Here is a 20350-nt window from a genome sequence, read left to right as displayed (position 1 = left end):
AATTATGGAAATATGTCATGTGCATGACCTCAACAGTGACTCAGTGCTTAGTATAGCTGCTTCACAGTGCTGGGGTCCTAGGTTCAGGTGCTGTCTGCCTGAAGTGGTGTATGTTCTCCCCTAGTTCATGTGGGTTTTCTCTGGGCGCTCCAAAGACATACTGCAAGGTTCATTGGCTTCTGGGTAAATTGGCTATGGTGTGACTGTGTGCAACTCTGTGTCTTATGTGTGCCCTGCAACGGACTAGCGTTCTGCCCGGAGTGTATCCTGCCTTGAGCCTGTTGGGATAGGCTCCATCTCCTCCGCGACCCAGTACTGGATAAACAGGTTATAACATGGATAGAAGGATGATCATCATATGGAATATGCAGCCCGTTGGAGAATTGTTCTAAAACTTTCTGTGTCTTTGCAATTACTCCTCCTTCTTCATTATTCCTGCCAGAAGTGCTACCGTTCACACAGTTGCAAGAGTGCAGACCGTACCCTTGGGCAAAGATTCCAGGGGAAAGGGAGTGGGAATGGATCTGGGAACACACTGTGGAGTAGTGTTCTGTGGACTCCATGAAGGGCAACACAACCAGACTGTGTTAAAATAATCTCCTCCAGGTTTTCCATAGCTCTGGAAGTGATTAGATGAAGGCAAGACATAAATATAAACCAAAGGACTCAAACTGAAATGTTTTGAACTGTTGATTGCTTACACTTGTAAAACCTATCGACAGCAGACCATACACAATTGAAGTCACAATCAGCTGTGATAACTGCAGTTACCTGCTCTCTGAATAACTTTACAGTACACCAGAATAAGAGGAAGGCATGGAAAAATTGAACATTTTACTTCCAGAATGTGATGGTTGTAGATGGCTTCAAAATGCTCAGCTTTGGTGACCAAAACTGAACAATGCTCAAGAAAAAAGCCTTTTGAATGGACGTGTTGAATCATGATGGTGTACCAGTTATGATGTAAGTTCCCCTTGTGTTCTCTGGTTCATGTTTCACTGCTACAGTATATAATTTTACATGATGGCATAAAACAGAATATTCATGGCAACTAAGATTTTGTAAAGATGGCAAAATTGTATTTTTCTCTGCGGCAACCACAAGCATGCATTTCGATCAGGAATATGAACTCATGCTAGTTTCGATCACAGTTTCGAATGCTACAGAGGCAGATACAGTAGATGGTCTACATTTATTGTGTTGGGGATGGATTTGTTCAATCTTCCCAAGTTAGAGGTGGTGAAATTTGCTTGTTTGCCACATACAAAGAAATGTGTATTTCACTACAATCTACAGATACAGTTGCTGTCTCAACCCCTCAAATATTAGCCATGTTCAAATCACAACTGTAGTATACGTTAGTATAATTATCAGTAAGACACTGATCTTTGATCGCAGTGGTATTTCACTCCATTCAGAAGTTTATCTACTGCTTTATAATCTTCCATTGAAAAACTAAACAAGGAACAAGACAATACAAACATTTACCATAAATTAATGACATTCAGGTTTTTGTCTTAAAGTACTTTATTGTCTATTTATCCAAAATAAAAATATTTCAACCTAGTTTACTTAATCTATGATCACTAATAAAACAAAAGTAAGTCTAATCAGGTCCAACAAAGTAATTAATCTCATTTCTTAAGCAGTATAAAATGCTGCTTTGTAATGGTGTTTTGCAGTGGTTTAATGAAAGGCCAAGAACCATATTAAGAAAGACACAACATCAAGCATTATTCACATCAACAGATAAAATACAGAATGTTAAAAAAGCTAAAGAAATATACACATTTCAGCAGATTGGTATATCCAACATATCAAAACTATATTTACAAAATATTCACTGGATTAAAAAGACTGTCACAGCATATATAGCATTTTCACTTAGAAAGCATGTTAAAATATCTATTTAGTAACACATTTTACTTGTACAGTCTAAGAATTTGTTTTCAGAGCAGAAAATGTTTTTCCTGAGTCGAAAACATCCATGTGTATCCAAAATATTAAACGGGGGGAAATGGTTTGCACATCCTTTTCTCAGCGTAAGGCGTGCTTTTAATGGCAGGAAATTAAAAAAAAATTGAAGATTGAAGGCTTCCAAACATAACTGTAATAAAATATAAAACTGAACTGGAAGATGCCCATTCCGAGCCAATCAAAATACCCAATTCAAAAATATTTTAGCATGCCCAACTAGAAGAGTTATTTAGTGTACAACTACGTATTTTACAGAAATAAAAAAAAAGGATAAAGTTGTGGAAGCACTGTTAGTCTATGTGTCTGCTCAATCTTATGTCAAAAGGCTAAATCATGCAGTAAAAGGTTTCCCTTAGACATGAGAAAAAGTTAAATATCAAAACTATCTTGCCCAGTGTCATAGTTTAAAAATTAGAAGACTAATCTTTCAGATCACTTCCAGGAAACTTTCTTCTAGTCCTTAGGGTTAAAAAAAAAAACAAGAAAAAGGAACACATCATCAATCAATACCAAAGGCCTTCCATTCAAACAAGATAGCCTAGAAAACTGCCCCCCTCAATCTCCTCCTCCCGTTTCTTAGCACTGACGAGTGGGCAGGGTCCGGTTGGCACTGTGGCTTGCTCGCTCACGCTTGCCGATCATAGTCGCTGACCATCTTTTTGATGTGGGACAGTTTCCCTTTCAGATATTTACAGCGCTGCTTTTTCTTCTGGAAGTCGGAAGACTGCAAAATTGAAAAGAAAAATGCAATTAATCGCTTTCGGTCAACTAAAAAAAAGCAGAGAAATATTCTCCTTCAATTTACAACGATCAGGAATAGCTTCTTTTTATTCCATCAGTTTCCTGGCACCATCCCCACATCGGCCTGAAAGAGATCAAGTCAATATCCTATATCCCACGGATAAACAGTATATACATACCAAGAGGAACAACTTCCAAGAAAAAAAAAATCAAAGCACCCCAAAGGAACCCATCCAAATGCGAGGAGAACATGTAGACTACTAGATACCCAGTCAAGAACCAAATCCAGAACCCAAGAGTTGTGGGGGACAGTTTTAAAAGCCATGCAGCCCTCCACAATGCCTTATGACACTCACAAACCTCAGTTTCTGCACAACTGTTTTGTTTAGCAGTCTTAAGCAGGAATGTTCACCATTACTTCTTTATTTTCCTCTTGGGATAATTGTTTTTTCCAATTTATATAATTTAAACATGCCTTAGCTCATCATGTACCTGCCATTTTTGCAGACTCTTTTTATTTAAATATGGAAATGATATGGTATATATTGGTGCTCCAAAAGCTTAAAAACACACTATTCCCAAGCTTCCATTATATCTTACTCCCAAAGAATTGTCTTCACAGGCACCAACAGGAAAATTACATATTTTTAATCTTATCCTCTCAAACTGAAATAAGAAACCACTTAATCGTTGCATTTCATAAGTAAAATCCCAAACTTGAGCAGACAAAGACTTCCAAAAATATTCCAATCAAGCCAAACCGTTAGTTGAGTTTAGACAACCGAGCTGAGCTGGAAAGAGAACCAGCAGGTGTGTGAGCCTCCAGGACCAGCACTGGGAACCTCTGCCTTACACGACTAGAAGAACTCACATGGAACCTGCATACACTTATACATGAACCCACCTTCTTTATATCCTTCAGTCTGTGGTATTCGTCAACGGCATCCTGTTAAAATAAGTGAAAGAATCAAAAATTAAAAGGGCGGTCAGTGAAAACCTAGGTGTAGCATCATTTTGTGACCACGCTGACGAGGGGGACACCAAGCCCCTTCACTAGAGCCGGAGTGGCCAGCCCTCATCCTGAAGAGCCACCAGTCCAGCAGGGTTTATGGGCCACCCTTCAATCAACTTCTCCACGTCTAGAACAATTGTGTTTTCGAGCTTTGCCGTGAGCGAGGCATTCGGTTAGGTAGTGTAGAGCTCATCTGAAATGGAAACACTGTGTAGCTGCCAAAAACAACACGTCATCTTTCCAGATAATTAACTCACTAAACTAAATGCATGGGCTTTAAGTTCATTTAAATCACTAAAATAAAAAGCAGTAACCACAAACTTACAGTAATCAGCTAAAATAACATGAAACCCTCCCCCGTGTCCTGTCTGCCTGTGATTATCACTCCCTTACTGTAACAAAGCCGGTCATTCTCCCCGCTGCTGACACAGAACCTGGAGCGTTTGTTACAATATACAAACAAGACCAGGTTGAGGTGCAGATGTGGGGTAGTGGGTACTTGGGCTGGCAGCAAGTACTCACTAGCTAGATTCGTCTTGTGCGCCTGTTCTGTTGTGCTGCTAATTTAAACTCACTTGGTTTCTTACAACACCCTGCTGGCCAGACCGAAGTGTTACTTTCACCTGATGGGATGATTGGAATAATTCCAAAACTAATATGCTGGAAAGGCATCCATTAACTCTCCCTCATCATTTTTAAACCCTCCCAGTAAAGTGTGAACTGCAGCTCTACGTAGTGACACACCAATTATTTTGACATCTAAAAAACACCTTGGACACCTTCAGATACCTTAAAGTGAAGACTAAACACTGTGCTCTTAATGCCCTTTTCCTTCTGTACCAGTCAGCACATGCAGACCCTGCTGTGCAGTTACCCCACCACACCACCAGTTCAGCACAAATGCCCTTACAAGTAAAAACCAGGGCATTTCTTTCAGGGTGAAACGATGGAGCAGCTCGCCAGAGGTTCAGCAAGACTGGACGTACCAGGTACTGTGGGCTGCCTTCTTCCAGCTCATCCAGCTCTCTGTCCAACTCCGACAGCTTCTTGTTGGTCTGGTCCATCTCGGCCTGCAGCTTCTTGTACTCCAGATGGTCCCTGTCAAACTCCCGCTTGTAATCCTGCCTGTCCTGTTCACTGGCGATGGGCGGGAACTCGCTGCAGCACAAGGATGGGATTCGGATCAAGCCCGGGGGATTTACTACTTTAGGAACCACCCTTCCTGAGGTCTAAGAAGTCGTATTCATTTCATTCTTTTTCTAAAGGAAATGATCTGTTTTGGCTCCTGGTACACCCGTATCTCTTTTTACGAACGCAATCCGTTCCCAGAAACACTTCTGGACAGTTAAAATTCTTAAAAAGAAAAACCTATTTTCATTATTTCCTCTGAGGAAAAACTACCATCTGTACCAGATCCCAGAAATGCCTACTTTTATTTTTTTCCACCAATAGATGACAAAAGAAAGTATAATGACTAACATTCATACTGTGGTTTGTGTTTTTAGAAATAAAAAAAAATTGCTTACCTAGTTAGACGCATCTAATCATCCCTACGTATTTGTGTTTTGTGCAATTAAACACACACTCACAATTTTCACAAAGGTCCACGATAAAGTTTAAACCACAAAATTGCTTACATGAAAAGTAAGAGGAACACAACAGTGAACAACATGAAATAAGACATGGTGAACTGTACCACAGATCTCTCCTGCCACTCCATATTCTCTTGCTAGCTCTCACCCATAGTAGTTAGCGGAATGTGACGAGTTGTACGATGCCTTCCTCTTCACACTCTACGATGGGTGGAGGTTTCAGAATTTAATTTCATAGCGCTTTTTTCGTAGTTTCAAAGCTGGCTTTCACTGTTCGAAATGCGGGTAACACTTCGCTTGCTTGGCAATATTGAATTTTCATTAAAAGAACATTCGTGAAAAGAGGTACAAGTGTATATCTCAGGTGAAATGGGGCCCAACTGGCACCATGGAGATGGGATTTTCAGGAGCTGAGGATCATGGGGGCAAAGAAAAAAAAAATAACACAGCCTGAAATGAACTTTTACTAAACCTCATCAACAGAATGTGCCTGGGACACCGGTATTTTGTTACCGGTTATTCCTAAATAACTTGCTAGGTCTCTCTAGGCAGCAAGCAGAGACAGAATAGGATGTGGGATGTTTTCTACAAGGTGTTGAAATACTTGCAGGGTAGCCCCTTTCCATCATTTTGCCAGAATGTGAGGCAGTGAAATAAGTGAGTGAGACCAGATGGCTTCTTCACTTGGATTTAAAGCCTCACAGTTGCTCTGGTCAGATGAGCCAATGGAAATATCTCCCACACTGCAGGGTAACCACAGCTTTCCTGCCCCAGAGAAACTTCATTGGAGCCCCCTTTCTGTCCATTCAGGACATCGACCACACACGCTGCACACACAAAGCCTCCAGTATTGTGGACAATCCCTCCCACCCCTCCTGCAACCTCTTTGCCCTCCTACCGGCTGGTAAAAGGTATCGTGGTGTACAGGCCAGCTCCCCCAGACTCTGTAACAGCTTTTTCCCCACAGGCTGTCAGGCTCCTCAACACCCTGGTACCTACTGCACCTACTCCAAATCTGGAAACCTAGTTCTTTTTTGCCTAATGTCAGTCATACTGTCTGATGTATTCTTTGCACAATCCTGTAAAGTAAATTGCACTGTGCACATTGCACTTTATGTCCCCTGTAACCTGTCAGAAATGTCTGTTTACATTGTCTACAGCATTGTCTTGTCAGTGTCTTGTCTGTATTCGCACCATAGACCTGGAGAACGATATCTCGCTCCTCTCTGTATACTTCTATATGGCTGGAATGACAAATAAACTTGAACTTGAGAGAGTTTATTCTCCTGAATTCCTAATACTTTGAACAGCTAGAGCATATTAAACTGATGTCCGCAGAAAGCTAGAAGCACTCTATTTGTCTTGTCTAACTGAAGGTGAAAAGGCTCGTTCACCTTTCCCACTCATCGTCCAGCTCATCGGCAGATTCTGCGCCCGTCGTGTAGTCGGTGTCGTAGTCCTGCCCCTCCGTGCGCCGCGGCCGGCCTGGGCGCCTCTTCCTGGGGGGCTTCTTGGTCGAATCCGTCATCTCCGAGCTGCTGCTGTGGGGCGGGTAAGGCCGGCTCTGCAGGGGCACAGTTAGCTCCGGCTCCCTGCGATTGGCAAGTGAGGAACACAGCAGAAAATAACATTCTCACTGATGGCGCTCCTGCAAGAAGTCATACCACATGCTTTACTGCAGATGCAATAAATGAGGCTGAAAACAGGGTAGTAAATGTCCTTATATACATGCTTTTCACCTCAAACTATCCCAGAGTGCTTTACACCCTGTAGCCTGATCCTGGTGAGATCAGGCTACAAGGTGGTTATGTAAAGTTTAGGTTTTTGCATGTAATCTGTTTGTCCATGAATTCAGCATAAGAGAAAATAGCATGGTTTAAGTTCTGAATTTTTGACACAGAGAATGTAATTAGTGAATTCAAAAGCTTTTTCTAGAAGGTAAATGTATGAGCCAGAAATTCCTGCTGCTTTCCCCAAGGAATTACCTGCACTTTGAGCATGTATGAGACACATAAGGTAATCTTTGCATTTTTATGAACCAGTACTAATCCATTTAACACCAGACAACATTCAGCTCAAAGAAACTGTTCAAAACAAATCCATTTCTTTCTTGTCTGTACAAGCAGGAATTCCAAACATTCCAGGTCATGCTATTTTAAGATACAAGTCTGAATTACAACACTGACTCATTTTTGCTGACTGCCCCTGCCTTGTCAGGCTAAGTGGTACAGCTTACGGCCACGTTTGCATGACAAAAACTAAACATGAATATGCCTTAAATCGGTATTGGGAAACATTCTCGCAGGTATATGTATCCAGATACTGCAGAGGCTCTTCACAGAATTAACACCAAGCTGGAACAGGGTGGAGAAACATGATAATGTTTATGGCATATAGAAATTGTCCTTTCCTTTTCTATGCAGCCGTTTAAAGTTTTGTGCATTTTTCCCCTCTATTAAGAAGAAAAAAAGCTTTCCTTGCTGGAAATTTAATCTTTAACGACCAGGCACTTTTAAGAAAAACAAATATGCCTGGCCCTACCTACAAAACACAGCCGACAGAAACCACAAGGGCAGTCTCACCAAACAGTCAATTAGAGTAGACTATGAAACTGCAGTGTAAGAAAACAGGGGTGGAGTCCTCCTCCTCCACTGCAATAAGATACATCAGCACATCATATGCTTGTGGCAATGCGGTAAGGACTGCTCAGAAGGTGCAGGATCACATAATGATCACTTTTGCTGCTGTCAGTGACCTTGCCTTTAACAACTGAGAGTATAGCTCATCACTTGCAAACACTCTCAGAATCTCTGGATCAGAGTTCTGTTAGCATCGGCGACATTGCTGCTGTGTGGTCTGATCTCGTCAAATGTCAGAAGCTGAGCATCACTGGGCCTGGGGAGCACTGGGACTGGAGATCTCCAAGGCAAATCAACAGCACTTGCTTCTGCGGGAGGTGCTGTAGACCAGTAGGTGGTGCTCTACTCTCTGAACTGGAATTTCCAAAACAAAAGCACCAATACAGTGTGCAGAGACACTGCGCTGTAAGGAGGTGCTGTTCTTCACATGAGACAGAAACCAAAGCCCAGACTGCTTAATTACACTGAGGATCCCAGGGTGCGACACATAAAAACAGGAGTTAACACTGGCGTCCTGGTCAAATTCAGCTTTGGGCTTGCTCATTTGGGCTACCTTAAGATCCTCCTTAACTCAACTGCTGCACCACTTTCTCAGATTTCTCAGAGAGCTGCACGATGTCACCCACGTGGGTGCTGTGCTTCTGTGGTGGGTGATGAGGGTCCCTGCATGTCAAGAGCTTTGGGATCCTTTAAGATGAAAGGCTCCAACCGAATAATCACAATTAACATCTCGCATAGCAGGAACATATTTATGCTCAACCTGTTTTCACTCCTTACCTCTCCCTTCAGTTGCTCCCTCAAGCACTTCCCTATACTAGCAAACAGCAGCATAAACCACTGGACTCCTTCCAAACAATGAGCTCCTGAGAGTTTCCTCCAAAAACTTCACTTTCCAGGTAGTTATAAGTGATATTTTTGTTACATTATGATGTTTTATACTTCAACCTCGCAATTAAATGTTGTCCTAAGTCATAATATATAAAAGTAGCACCATTCTACTTAACCCCCTGAATCCTTATTCTTATAACAGCTCTGAGGTGCTACATATATAAAAAAGACTATTGAGATCTCAAACAGCATGGCATTTTATGTGAAAATGTCAATAAAGTATTAATGAAACACTCCAAATGTGTATTGCATTGGGACATTGCTGAACATACTGACACCATTCAGGCATTTACCTGCTCCTGGGAGCATAAAAACAGAACGAACACAGCAAGACCACAAAAACATCCAACCACAAGGCTGCCAGCAAGTGTCCACTTGTACTGGTGGTGACACTGGGATTTCTGTGACTCCACAAACCAGCAAGAGCTGTGTAAGTGGTCTTACGTCACTTTACAACAATCATCTAATGCCAAGCAGTGAGAAAGTGCAACCTATTAAAATACTATAAACAATCTGTTTTCTTCTCTGCACTTTTTCTAAAATAGAGAAGTTTTCTTGAAGTGAAATTTCGGAGGTGTAATTAGGAATATCTAGTTTTGTTTTTACCTTGTAAAAAGAACAATGCCAAGATGGTTTCTAAAAAAATCAAGGAGCTCCACAAGCTAATATTTCCCAGCTGAGCTCGAGTTTTTCTGGTAGAGGGTTGATATTGCACAGCCCAGCTCAGACCTGGCTATTCATACAGGAAGAACGACATAGCCTTGGTAATCATGCCCATTTCAAGCAAAGTGGTTAATTACAGCCCACACTACCAGGCACAGCAATCGTATTTTTAAAGTGTGAACACAAAATTATATTTCCTTTGGGGAGCACTTGTGACATACTGATGTCCTTTCACTAAGAACAGAATCTTTGGATCTAAAAAAAAAAAAAGATTATTAAAAAAAAAAACATGAAAAATCCCTAATAACAGTGTTGAGGTTTCGATCAGATGTTAAGCTACAGTGGTTCAATGTGTGACAAGCAGCTTAATTGTTTCAGATCCCTTTAACTGAAAACTTCAGTGGCATGCCTGAAACAAATATCACTGAACCCCGTGTGTTGAAATAATGTAAAACTAGCGACGTGGTATTGAAGTCAACTGGCAACCAAGATGCACACTTCAGGACTGACGTTTGTTGGAGAACGCAAAAGACAGGCATCCAGCAATCTTGCTGAATTAATCCAGCAAGTTTATTATTGCGAAACAAAATATCAAAATGGCCACAACAGGCAGCAGTTACCAATATATTTTTAGCGTCTACTGTTAAAACATTGAAAGCCAATATCAGGCTAAGACCACCTCCACCAGCAAGGTCCAACAACGTACTTACATGGGGTAGTTGCCTTTGTTAGGCTTACTGTCATCATAGCTGCCATTGTCCAGCACACTGGTGGAGCCACGGAGCTTATCTGGGTAGTCCGCTACAACTCCATCTGGGTAGTCCGACACATTTTTGACCTGCACAGACAAGAGAAGGCAAGTCAATCTCCCGGACAGAAGTACCTGCCATCTTGAGATGGTGAGGCTGGAGAAGTATAGGGAGTGAAATGCTTTTTAGATACAGGAAGTGAACGGTCCAGAGTATTATCCTATAACAAAACACAGCTTGTGTGTTTTCGGTCCCCTCCCTATCCAATAACATATCTGTGATATTGTCAGTCTTGATTTCAATGAGACAACAAGTATTCTAAACCCTCAAGGGTCCTGGCCGGTGGTTCCTGCGGATTTCTTCAGAATAAACAGTGAAAGACAAAAGCACAAATTGAAACTACAGGGAAATGCTTTAAAACTCAGAAGAGGGAGCACTTCTTTACACAAAGGGCTGTGGGAGTGTGGAACAAGCTGTTCAACCATGTGGTTCAAACTGATACCCTGTCTTCATTCGAGAAACTGCTGGATGAGATCTAACTACCAACCAAGCTTCATAAGCCAGACAGACCCCTCTCATTTGTAACCATCCTGATATTCACTGTAACCTTAAAACTTAACAGAAACGATGCACTGTGTCTAAAGTGTTCCCCTGTTAGGTCTGCAGTTGTATTTGGTTGAAAATGTGATCATAGTTGCTACTGTAGAACAAAATCAAGCCCTAATTAAAATGCCATGCATGTCACCAGGGGGTTGACAAGGCATTTTATTGAAAATCACCATATTTGTATAAAAGCTCTTCCAACCAAATTCAGAATATTAGAATATTCACCAACGAGAGACCATTCAGCCCTTAACTCTCATTTCATTCTATTTGTCTTGTTTCACTGCAAGTGCTCTGGGAAGTGATAACCAGAGCCAATGGCAAAAACCCATCTTCACAAGAGATAATGCAGGTTCCAATACACAATGCAGTTAGAACACAGAAGAAGATCTGAATTCCGGAACCTTAAATCATTAAACTTAACGGGTATTGAGGCCTTGGTATAAATCATTATCTTCAACATCTTTATGCACTTTTGTGCTAGCAGTGCTTTACAATCCATAACTCTATGGATTGATTTATATAAAGTGAAAAATGAATTTGCATTTAATTTTCTGACACTTTTTTTTCATTTACCGTTGGTTAGAGGAAGGAGTATCAAGTGTTGACAAGCACGTCTGCACAAGGCTGCTTCTGGGCTGTCACACATGCAAGGTGAAGACGAAAACCCCATGTATACGAAACCCCAATTACAACACGCAGCATGAAGTTAGTGCTAATCTAACACTCTGGTTATTTCCATTTCAATCGTCTCAAGGGATGAGTTCAAATCACATTTCAATGTTTAATAGCTTCTCGATTGCCAGGTATTTCATTATGGGGTTACCCCATTAATGTTCAAAATATGGAACGCTGTCTGCCAGAGACAGTGGGGAAAATGTACAAAAACATCCAACAGCTTTAAAACTGTCTTGCCATGACATCCAGGTATACCACCTTGAACAGCTGGCCCTGGGTTTTTAGCAAGCACGAAAAGCCAGTGCTTTCTGGGGTCAGGTTTCCCTCTGCACGTCTGCTGTCAACACACAAACCTTCAATCCAGTTAGTAAACCAGTCCGTCTACTTTTGCGGTTCCATCCCGAGAACAGAAACTAGATAGAATCACAGCCTAAAGGCTGTTAAGCCACTGCCACTTGACACAAAAACAACAGAACGGAGACACCCTCCCCCCCAGACTTGCTCAAAGCCTACTGAAGCTCTGGATGCACTGTAGACGTCTCCACACAAGCAGAGGGTAGAGGGGATATCGAATGATCTTGCACATATAAATGTCTGTAAAACCCGCTAGGAAAAGAAACCTGAAAGAGCAGACAAACTCTCTCCAGATCCCAGTGCCAGCATGCTGTATTAATATTCAAAAGGAAAGGTATCTGGTGGTCGTGGAAAAATAAAAGAGAAGACGTGACCACAGAAAGGCAACTGCATTTGTGAAACTCTCTGGTTTCATTAAGCCCAATTTTACAGGACTCCCGAATCTAAGGACCCATTTACCAAAACACTGTGATAATAAACGCAAATTAGCACTGCAAATACATAGGAAAGTACAGAAAATGGTGGGTGCAGCTTATTTTCCGAACCGTGTTCCAAGATAAAAAAGGCAGTACACACCAGGATGACTTTATTCAAGTGTCTTATTAATGCAGGAAAAAACCTAATAGATCATCTGTAGTTTCAAGGTTATGATCACGGTAGTGGGTTAAAAAATCTGCAATCAGGAAAACATTATTTTCTCTTAATGCTTAAATATATACAAATCTTAACATCACAGCTGTATTACCATTAAACAAAATGTGAACGTACAAAAACTTGAATATTGCACACCCATCAGAAAAGGTTTTAAATGTTGAGAATGATGCCATTGAATTGTAGAGAGTATGGGTGGCTATAAATATCTACCTGAGACTGGAATTTTTATTATTAACTTCTAAATCAAACTCTGAACTCTTGTTTTTTCAAGGATCAATTGATTAGCATGGCAGCGATCTTCCGCCACAGAACAGTCTGGAATAGGTGAAACATTGCAAAGATGTCACCTCCAGGCTTTCAGGAAACACAGCTGAAACTACCTCTACAAGACACACCCAGAAACCTGCATAAAACGTACTCCTGACATAAGCGGAAACTATCCACTATACACAGCATCCTCCACCAGACACCGTTCAGAACCCTTAATTTCTGGACACCATTTCAACACCAGTGGTTAAGCATATGAAACCAAAAAATATTTAAAAAGCTAAGAGCTTTAATGAGATTCAGCTAAAAAATCCAAATTAAGGGGAGCTAAATCAAACCCTGATAGCTTGGTAATCAATTACTCTGCAAATGAAATGTAAGAATATAAATTAAATCCACTTGCAGTTCCCCCCTCCCTCCCAATACCTTGAGACCATTAACAAATCAAAACTAATTTTAACCAATAGCTTCAAATTCTCTGTAACGGTATTTGAATAGATTTTATGTTCAAAACTTTATATCCTAAAATGTCATCTAACACGTTTAAAGCTGTTTTTTGTATGAGTACTGAATTTGCCTAAATAAAGCAGAATGTATTGTGAACTCCAAACATAGAAAACTAGATCTTAAGATCTTTGAGGCACAATTTGATTTCTTGGCACTGCTCTGCACAGCACGTCTGAAGTTTGATTATTAGGAACAATAGAAACAAAGAATACAATTAATTTATTTTTACAAAATTAAAAAAAAGTTAATAAAAGCAGCTTTGTTATATATCACTACCTTATACGCTCCAACCTGACGCATGAAAATACGAGGGACAATAGTTATTCAGGGGGTTTAAAAGAAGACGGGGAAACACTCCTGTAGACTTGTGTAAAATAACACATGAACCTTTCATACTAATAACAACGTTAAGAGGAATTTGGCTGAAAGTAAAAATATGAAACCACAGCTGATGCAAGTGAAACCCAGACAATGATTAAGAGACATAAGATTCCGTGGTTTTTGTCAGCTAGAAGCTACATCTTTAAAAAAAAAAAAATACAGTAATCCGTGGTCTTCAAACAGTAAGAAAAAATTCACTTGCTTTTTGTATTGGTGGAACTTACCCATTCTTCCACATGGGCAGGGCCCTCCTCCTCAACCTCGTCGACGACTTTAAATTTGTTCCACAAGATGCTCTCTTTTCCATAGCGATTGATTTTATTTCTCGTTATAACAGCGAAGGCGAGGATAACGACCAACGCGACAGCTACAAGGAAGCCAAACACAATGGCAATAGCCTGAAAAGATATAAAAAGAAGGGTTTGAGAATCCTGAGCTCAACCTAAAATGTCTAACTTAATGCATCCATGTGAAGTTGATGACATGAAGTGTTTCAATGCTAACAATTCACAAACCCATTTTACACCTTCAGCAAAAAAAAAATAGATCACACTAAAACGGTACAGAAAAAAAGAGTAATATATGCTTCAGATTTTGATAGCCGCAAAAGATAATAGCTTAACTAACTTTTGCTTTAACACTTCACAGTGAATGGGGATGACAACCGAGAAAGCAACAGAAACTTGGCCTGAAAAGGAATTCAATTCTGTTCTAAAAACGACCTTTGTTGCAAGTTTAGACACTTCAGCTTCACACAAAAAGACAACTGTCTGGCTGAAGCCCACACACAGAGTGAAACGAGAGTGTCACTAACCTCCTGCGGCTCGACGACGCAGTAATGGTAAAGGTACTGGTTAATGAAGACCCCAGAGGGAACTGGGTTCTGGTACTGGGAGCAGAGCGCTATGACCTGGTTGTAGTAAATGGAACCAGAGGTCTGCGCGGCAGGGTTCACCCCCACCAGGTAGACGATGGTGGCGATGAACATCAAGACGCACAAGATGGCGGCGACGATGATCACGGCCAGGTAAAACTTCCTGGACCTGGAGACGCTCTGCCTGGAGACGACCAAGATGAAGATCACCAGCATCGTCACGAAGCACATGGCCGCCATCGTAATGATGAATCCCTTGCACGTCCTGGGGTCGATGTAGTTTCCTCCGAGGTTCCCGTAACCGTAAGACGCACCAGAGCCGTAGCCGCCGTAACCACCGAATCCGCTGTACCCGGTCCCGGACCCATACGAGCCTCCAATCCCGCTGAAGCCCGAGAGGCCCATGTCCGTGTCCCAGGCCAGCGTGGAGGCCACGCAAGCGAAGATGCCGACGCAGAGGATGATGATGATGATGGCCATGATCTTGATGACGCCCGGGGGGGAGTTCCACTTGTAGAAGTGCAGGAACTCGTCGTCCGGGTAGTAGGAGTACGCGGGCTGGGACATCACGCGGCTGCCGTAGACATCCATTGGCTGCGAATACATGCTGTGAGGGCTGGAACGGGAGAAAAAAAAAAAACAACAGCGTGTGGAGCAGCGATCACCTACGTTTCCGAAACAAAACTACAGGCCCGTGAACACCTGCCGAGGTCAAAATGGACAAAGTCACAGACGTCCCTTGTGTTACTTGGGTAAAATGTAAAAAGATCCCGAATAAAGACACACAAAAGTCTATCTCTAGAAACAAAAAAACTATACATTGTAATTCCAGGTAATTAAGGTCAAAATCATTGATTGCCGGTACATTAAGAATAATAGCAAATATGATTCCTTCCATTCACACATTTCCACTTTCCAAGAGTTTCCCCTTATTGAGGGGCCAGTAATTTACTCAAGACACTGGGATTAACAACCCCATTTTTCTGAAAAGCACCAGGGGATCTTTTATTGGCGTGAAGAATGAAGAACCGTACTGTACTTAAGATAAGATCACTTCATTGGCCATATACAATTTCTTGCATTAGGAATTTGTCTTTTCATATACCCCAGCTTGCTCTCCATGAGACACAGACACACAGAAAGGGATACATACAACACCACATTTTTCCTATGGCACTGTTTTAGAGAGGTGTGATTGGAAGACATGAATATTCATGTTCCAACAATGCAAACTGATCAGAAATGACTGTCAGGCTTTAAATATGACTTCTGCGAGTGATGGGGTGGGGCTGCTTGAGGAACTGGAAAACACACGTACTAGCCACTGCCAGGGTGGTAGGGAGGGGGGCTCCCGTTCGGTTTTGAAGACATGGTCGGGTCCAGGCCAGATCCTCCTGTAGCTGCTGTCTGGTTTCGTCAGGGGTGCAGTCCTGTAACTTCTGCAAAGCCAGAACAAAGACAGCTAAGGGATACAGAGAGACCATCTACAGATGCTGAAGTCATTTACAAGAGTGACAAGGACCACTGTGGCAGATGTTTCAGCGTACCAGAGTGCGCCAGCAACGTTGCAACGTTCACCAGTACAACGTAGACTGTCCATCACAACTTTGTGCTTTAGAACAAATTCAAAAACTCATTTGAAGAAGGGCAGAGCTACCCTGCAAATTCCCCCCAAATTCTCAAGTTTGAAAAATAAAGCTGCCGTGTCAGTAAATTCTCAGCAAGGACAGCCCAACAGGTGAATTTCCAAACCCTAATGGCTGAAAAAAAACAAACAATACTTTTTTCTGAATTGATTGATTGATATTTTAGAACGCAAAAGACAATTGCATACTTTGCAAATTCTGATGATCAGGCTTTTGCCAGCACATAAAAATAAAGTAACACTTTTATAAACCCCTATAAACCATGTCTTAATCCTTTATGAGTAACACACTAGCAATTCAATGGATAACGTCTATATAAACGTTAGCTAGGTACTTTTGTGAGTTACCCGTGAGGTTACTATCATCAGTAATAGGAATTGTCTGCCATTGTATTGTGCTTTTCATCCTTATTATTTGTGAAGTCAAAAGTGACTTAAAGACAGTACAGTAGGGACACTTTATCCATTACTGAATTACAGGACCCATCTGGGTGGATGACACACTGTCGAACCCAGTACACAGCACAGGAGTAAGATATTAGTTCACCTACTGAATTAATACATTTATGTAAGAGATTGTGCAATCCCAAGGTGAAATTCAGCACACATATATGTGCCAAGTTTCCCTGATATATAAAAAGGTATGTATTAGTCATTTACTAGCACTCAAGTTTTATTTCAGCAGAAAAGTAGTAATCTATAGCTGCAAAGGAATAGGTTTATTCCATGAATAATAAATATGAATAAAACACAGCTGCAAGTAATAGGTTTATTCCATGCTGAAAAGAGAAGAAAGAAAACACAATGTTTCAGCTGTGGAGCCTTCTTTAGGTGTAATACATAGCTTACAGCTGACCTCTAAAAACACATTCCAAAATATTTTAACATTTCTGCATTAATATAGTCTTTGAATTTTCAAACCACAGTATATTGCATTTTTCCACTGACTAAACAATGTTCTCCTACTTTTCCATGAACACAAAACTATTACCACTGTCCATATAACCAAAATCCTTAATGTGGACATTTTAACATTCCACAGTGTTTATGTTTTAAAATAATTCTACAGAAGTAGGAATTTGATATTTCATATAATGAAAGCAAAGTTAAATATACAATTTTTAACACATCTATGAGGAACAGACACACAGTAACGTATTAAGGTTTGTACCAGAAATTATGCGTCAGACATTTACTCTTCTTAGTGTTTGAATTGGTGTACAGAAACTAAACATTTATTTATTTAACAATCTGAAACGGGAAAATATATATATATATTTTTTTTTAATAACAGCTAACGCATGATCATCATATCTAAACACTGTGTTTTTTGTGAATACCGAGCGCGAAGGATGAAAAGGTGTGGTTGTATCTGGGTTATGTTGCAAAACCCGAAAACTAAAAGTAAAATCTTCATAAAGCTAATCAGGATCTGAGAATGCTCTCTAGGCGATAAAAATATGAATTACTGCTCAACATAAAACAGCCCTCCATAAGATAACACAAATAAACGTTTGTAACGCAATTCACTAAAGGAAAGGGCGTTAAAAGGGTATGCGGATCTCCAATTACTAAAAATGTACACTTTGAACTGGGAGAGATCTAAGAAACGCAATTAATATCAAATAAGCTATAAGTTGTCCAACTGGAAATTCGGTAGTTTCGAACATGTGGTTTTTCTACCGTCAGTTTTAATTTCGATTAGTCATATTTGATCAGTTGTTTTGACACTACAAGCTTATTAGAATATTCTTCTTTAGGAATGAGATCTCGCAAATAATATTAAGAACTGGCAAATTTCTCTGGCGTAATTATAGGCAACTCGTGTCAACAAATAGCTTAAATAAAGTTTTCGACATTTTACAATCACTGAACAAAAACCGAATAAATCAGGTAACAAACCTCAGAAACAGGTTATTTCATATCTGCTCCAGTTTATAATGAGAAGCCGTTTTATTCTTTAATATGTAGTTCAAAAGCTCAATTAAAAATGAGGAGAGGCAACGTGAATAACCCCGTATGGACATTAAGTTTGTGAAACCTACCCATTTTTAAAATACTGTATATGTTCGGTTCGCCATACAAAACACCATTCAGATTAACCAGGTTTGAACAGAACAAGAGCAGGCAGTTTTATTAAGATTAATACGATGACGTTAGTTTATTAAAACCCGCCCAGTCTCTATCATACCTGAAGACAAAACACCTGTGCAAAGAAACTAAAACAGAAATTCGTCCATTGCGCAACGTTTTCAGGTGTACGTTTGAAATAAACCTGAAACATCGTTTCTGAAACGAGGAAAATCATGTTTACATTCTCTCAGAACACAACCAGCATTTTCAGGTGCCTTCCTGGTGCAGGAAAACGACCATTTTACCGAGTTAAATTATAATCGTCTACGGCAAGGCGACTTTACAATTTAAAAAAAATAATTCGCTGCAGTATTTTGACCTGTTTTTAAAAACGGAACATTTTTCTTCTCTTATCTCAATTGAAAAATCAACCTTACTAGGTAAAGAACATGAAGAAAATATTACAACAACGTGGAGAAAACGCCACCGGCAATAGAAACAACAACAAAAAAACACCCGCAGATGTACTTCTCTGATGTTAACCTACTAAACAAGACAAAATATAAGTATAAAATACGTGTTGTACGTATACTCGTAACAATATATAAGCAATAAACATACCAAACCTCTTCAGTATTTCCACACCTGCCTTGTGTCTGCTAAAACCCGTATGCCAATACTGGCGCAGGACACACCTTGCTCTCAGAGACTCACAGGACTGGTGCTGCTCCTGTCTGCAACGTCATTGGTGATCCCGAAACGGTTCTCTGTTCAGCATCAAATAAACCTTTACTTGTTCCTCATTGGTGATGTCAGGCTTGATTTCCACCCCGCCGTAGACCAAACCTGGATTCATAACAAAGCACACCAACCGGTTCCCCTGGTAGATACTGGCAGGTTAACTTTCTGTGCGCGTAGGTGGAGTGTTTTTGTCGGAGATATTTTTTTAGACTACCTGTAATTGCAGGATTCAGTACCTCTAATTAACACTCCTCAATTACACAGCTGAATAACTGTGCTGGTTTAGAATAGAGAAAACGATAAAAGCAACGAAACCGTAATCTGTACTAGTACCGGGAGCCCTAGGCATTTTAACTCTATAATGTGAAATCGATAGAAACAATCGTGTCAGATTTTCAAGATGGCAGCCGTCCACTTGTCACATTCCTGTTAACATATTTTCATACATGAGAAACATGCTCGTCACTACGTAGGTTTTAATACATTTGATCTGAATGTTTATTCGAAACACTCCCTTCGATGCGCAGTCGTTTGGTTGCTGTAGTGGTGAAGTAAACTTTCATGAACGTCTTTCTTCCCGTTGTCACATCACGAGACAGAAACTACTCTCTTGCTGACAACTGCAGAAAAAGTTTTAACCAGCAAAACTGGGAACCTCTGATTGTGATCTTACAGCAACCTGAGCTGGACTACTCAAATTGAGAGTTTGTATTTTTGCGAAGATTAAGAGTGAAGTTGGAAGGGAATGCTCGTCTTTTACCGTGCTATAATCGAGAGCGTGGATTGCTCATGTATTGGTCCAATTAAGATAAAAAAAAAGTCACCCGTCTTGTCCAAACAACAAAGATTATGAGAGTAAAGCAGCATCTCTTGCAGACGATATTTGAACAATACAAGATTTTACAGGTGGAAAAATTATATCAAATCATTTTCCTGTTCTTAATTCTCGTAACTTCTTCTTTCCGGAAAACGTTTTAGGGTTCCAAAAATGTAGATAAAATAGATATAATAATAATAATTGTTTTCACTTACATAGCGCTTTTCTGGACACTCCACTCAAAGCGCTTTACAGGTAATGGGGACTCCCCTCTACCACCACCAATGTGCAGCATCCACCAGCATCTCCAAATATGTATTTGGATTGTAATTGTATCTAATAAAGCAGTTAACATAAATAAATGGAATTACAATTCAGAATAATTTATTAAATGAAATCCAACTGATCTGATCCAATTCCAAAACAGAGGTGTTTATACTGAACTCTTATAAGGCAGGCCCCCCTTTTGTGAACAGGACCAGAGGGTCTTTAAGG

General features: G+C 40.5%; 1 protein-coding gene across 2 annotated transcripts; it reads right to left on the bottom strand.

The window, feature by feature from the left end:
- Positions 1-1509: 1509 nt before the first annotated feature.
- Positions 1510-19073, bottom strand: LOC148673693 (occludin-like). 2 transcript variants are annotated; one of them, XM_088630452.1, is made up of 9 exons: positions 18919-19073; positions 15898-16018; positions 14520-15195; positions 13930-14103; positions 10223-10350; positions 6717-6914; positions 4717-4888; positions 3623-3664; positions 1510-2701 (listed from the first exon to the last, which is right to left on the bottom strand). In XM_088630452.1, the coding sequence occupies exons 2-9, from the start codon at positions 15948-15950 to the stop codon at positions 2603-2605; spliced, it is 1542 nt and encodes a 513-aa protein (XP_088486578.1). In that variant the 5' UTR covers positions 15951-16018; positions 18919-19073; the 3' UTR covers positions 1510-2602. The 2 variants fall into 2 exon arrangements, with proteins under 2 accessions (XP_088486578.1, XP_088486579.1); XM_088630453.1 differs by having other exon boundaries at positions 18924-19056.
- Between the last annotated feature and the right edge of the window lie 1277 nt (positions 19074-20350).

This window comes from Lepisosteus platostomus, chromosome 4, assembly GCF_059453375.1.
Source record: "Lepisosteus platostomus isolate fLepPlt1 chromosome 4, fLepPlt1.hap1, whole genome shotgun sequence".
In the NCBI taxonomy this organism is placed as follows: Eukaryota; Metazoa; Chordata; class Actinopteri; order Semionotiformes; family Lepisosteidae; genus Lepisosteus; species Lepisosteus platostomus.
Note: the sequence above shows the minus strand (reverse complement) of the source record. Positions and strands in the feature narration are given on the sequence as shown.

Coding starts and splice junctions, on each gene's coding strand:
- LOC148673693 (XM_088630452.1), bottom strand. CDS start 15,950: ATGTCTTCAAAACCGAACGGGAGCCCCCCTCCCTACCACCCTGGCAGT. Junction 6,915..10,222: donor AACAAAGGCAACTACCCCAT/GTAAGTACGTTG, acceptor TGCCAATCGCAG/GGAGCCGGAGCTAACTGTGC. Junction 3,665..4,716: donor AAGGCAGCCCACAGTACCTG/GTACGTCCAGTC, acceptor TTATTTTAACAG/GATGCCGTTGACGAATACCA.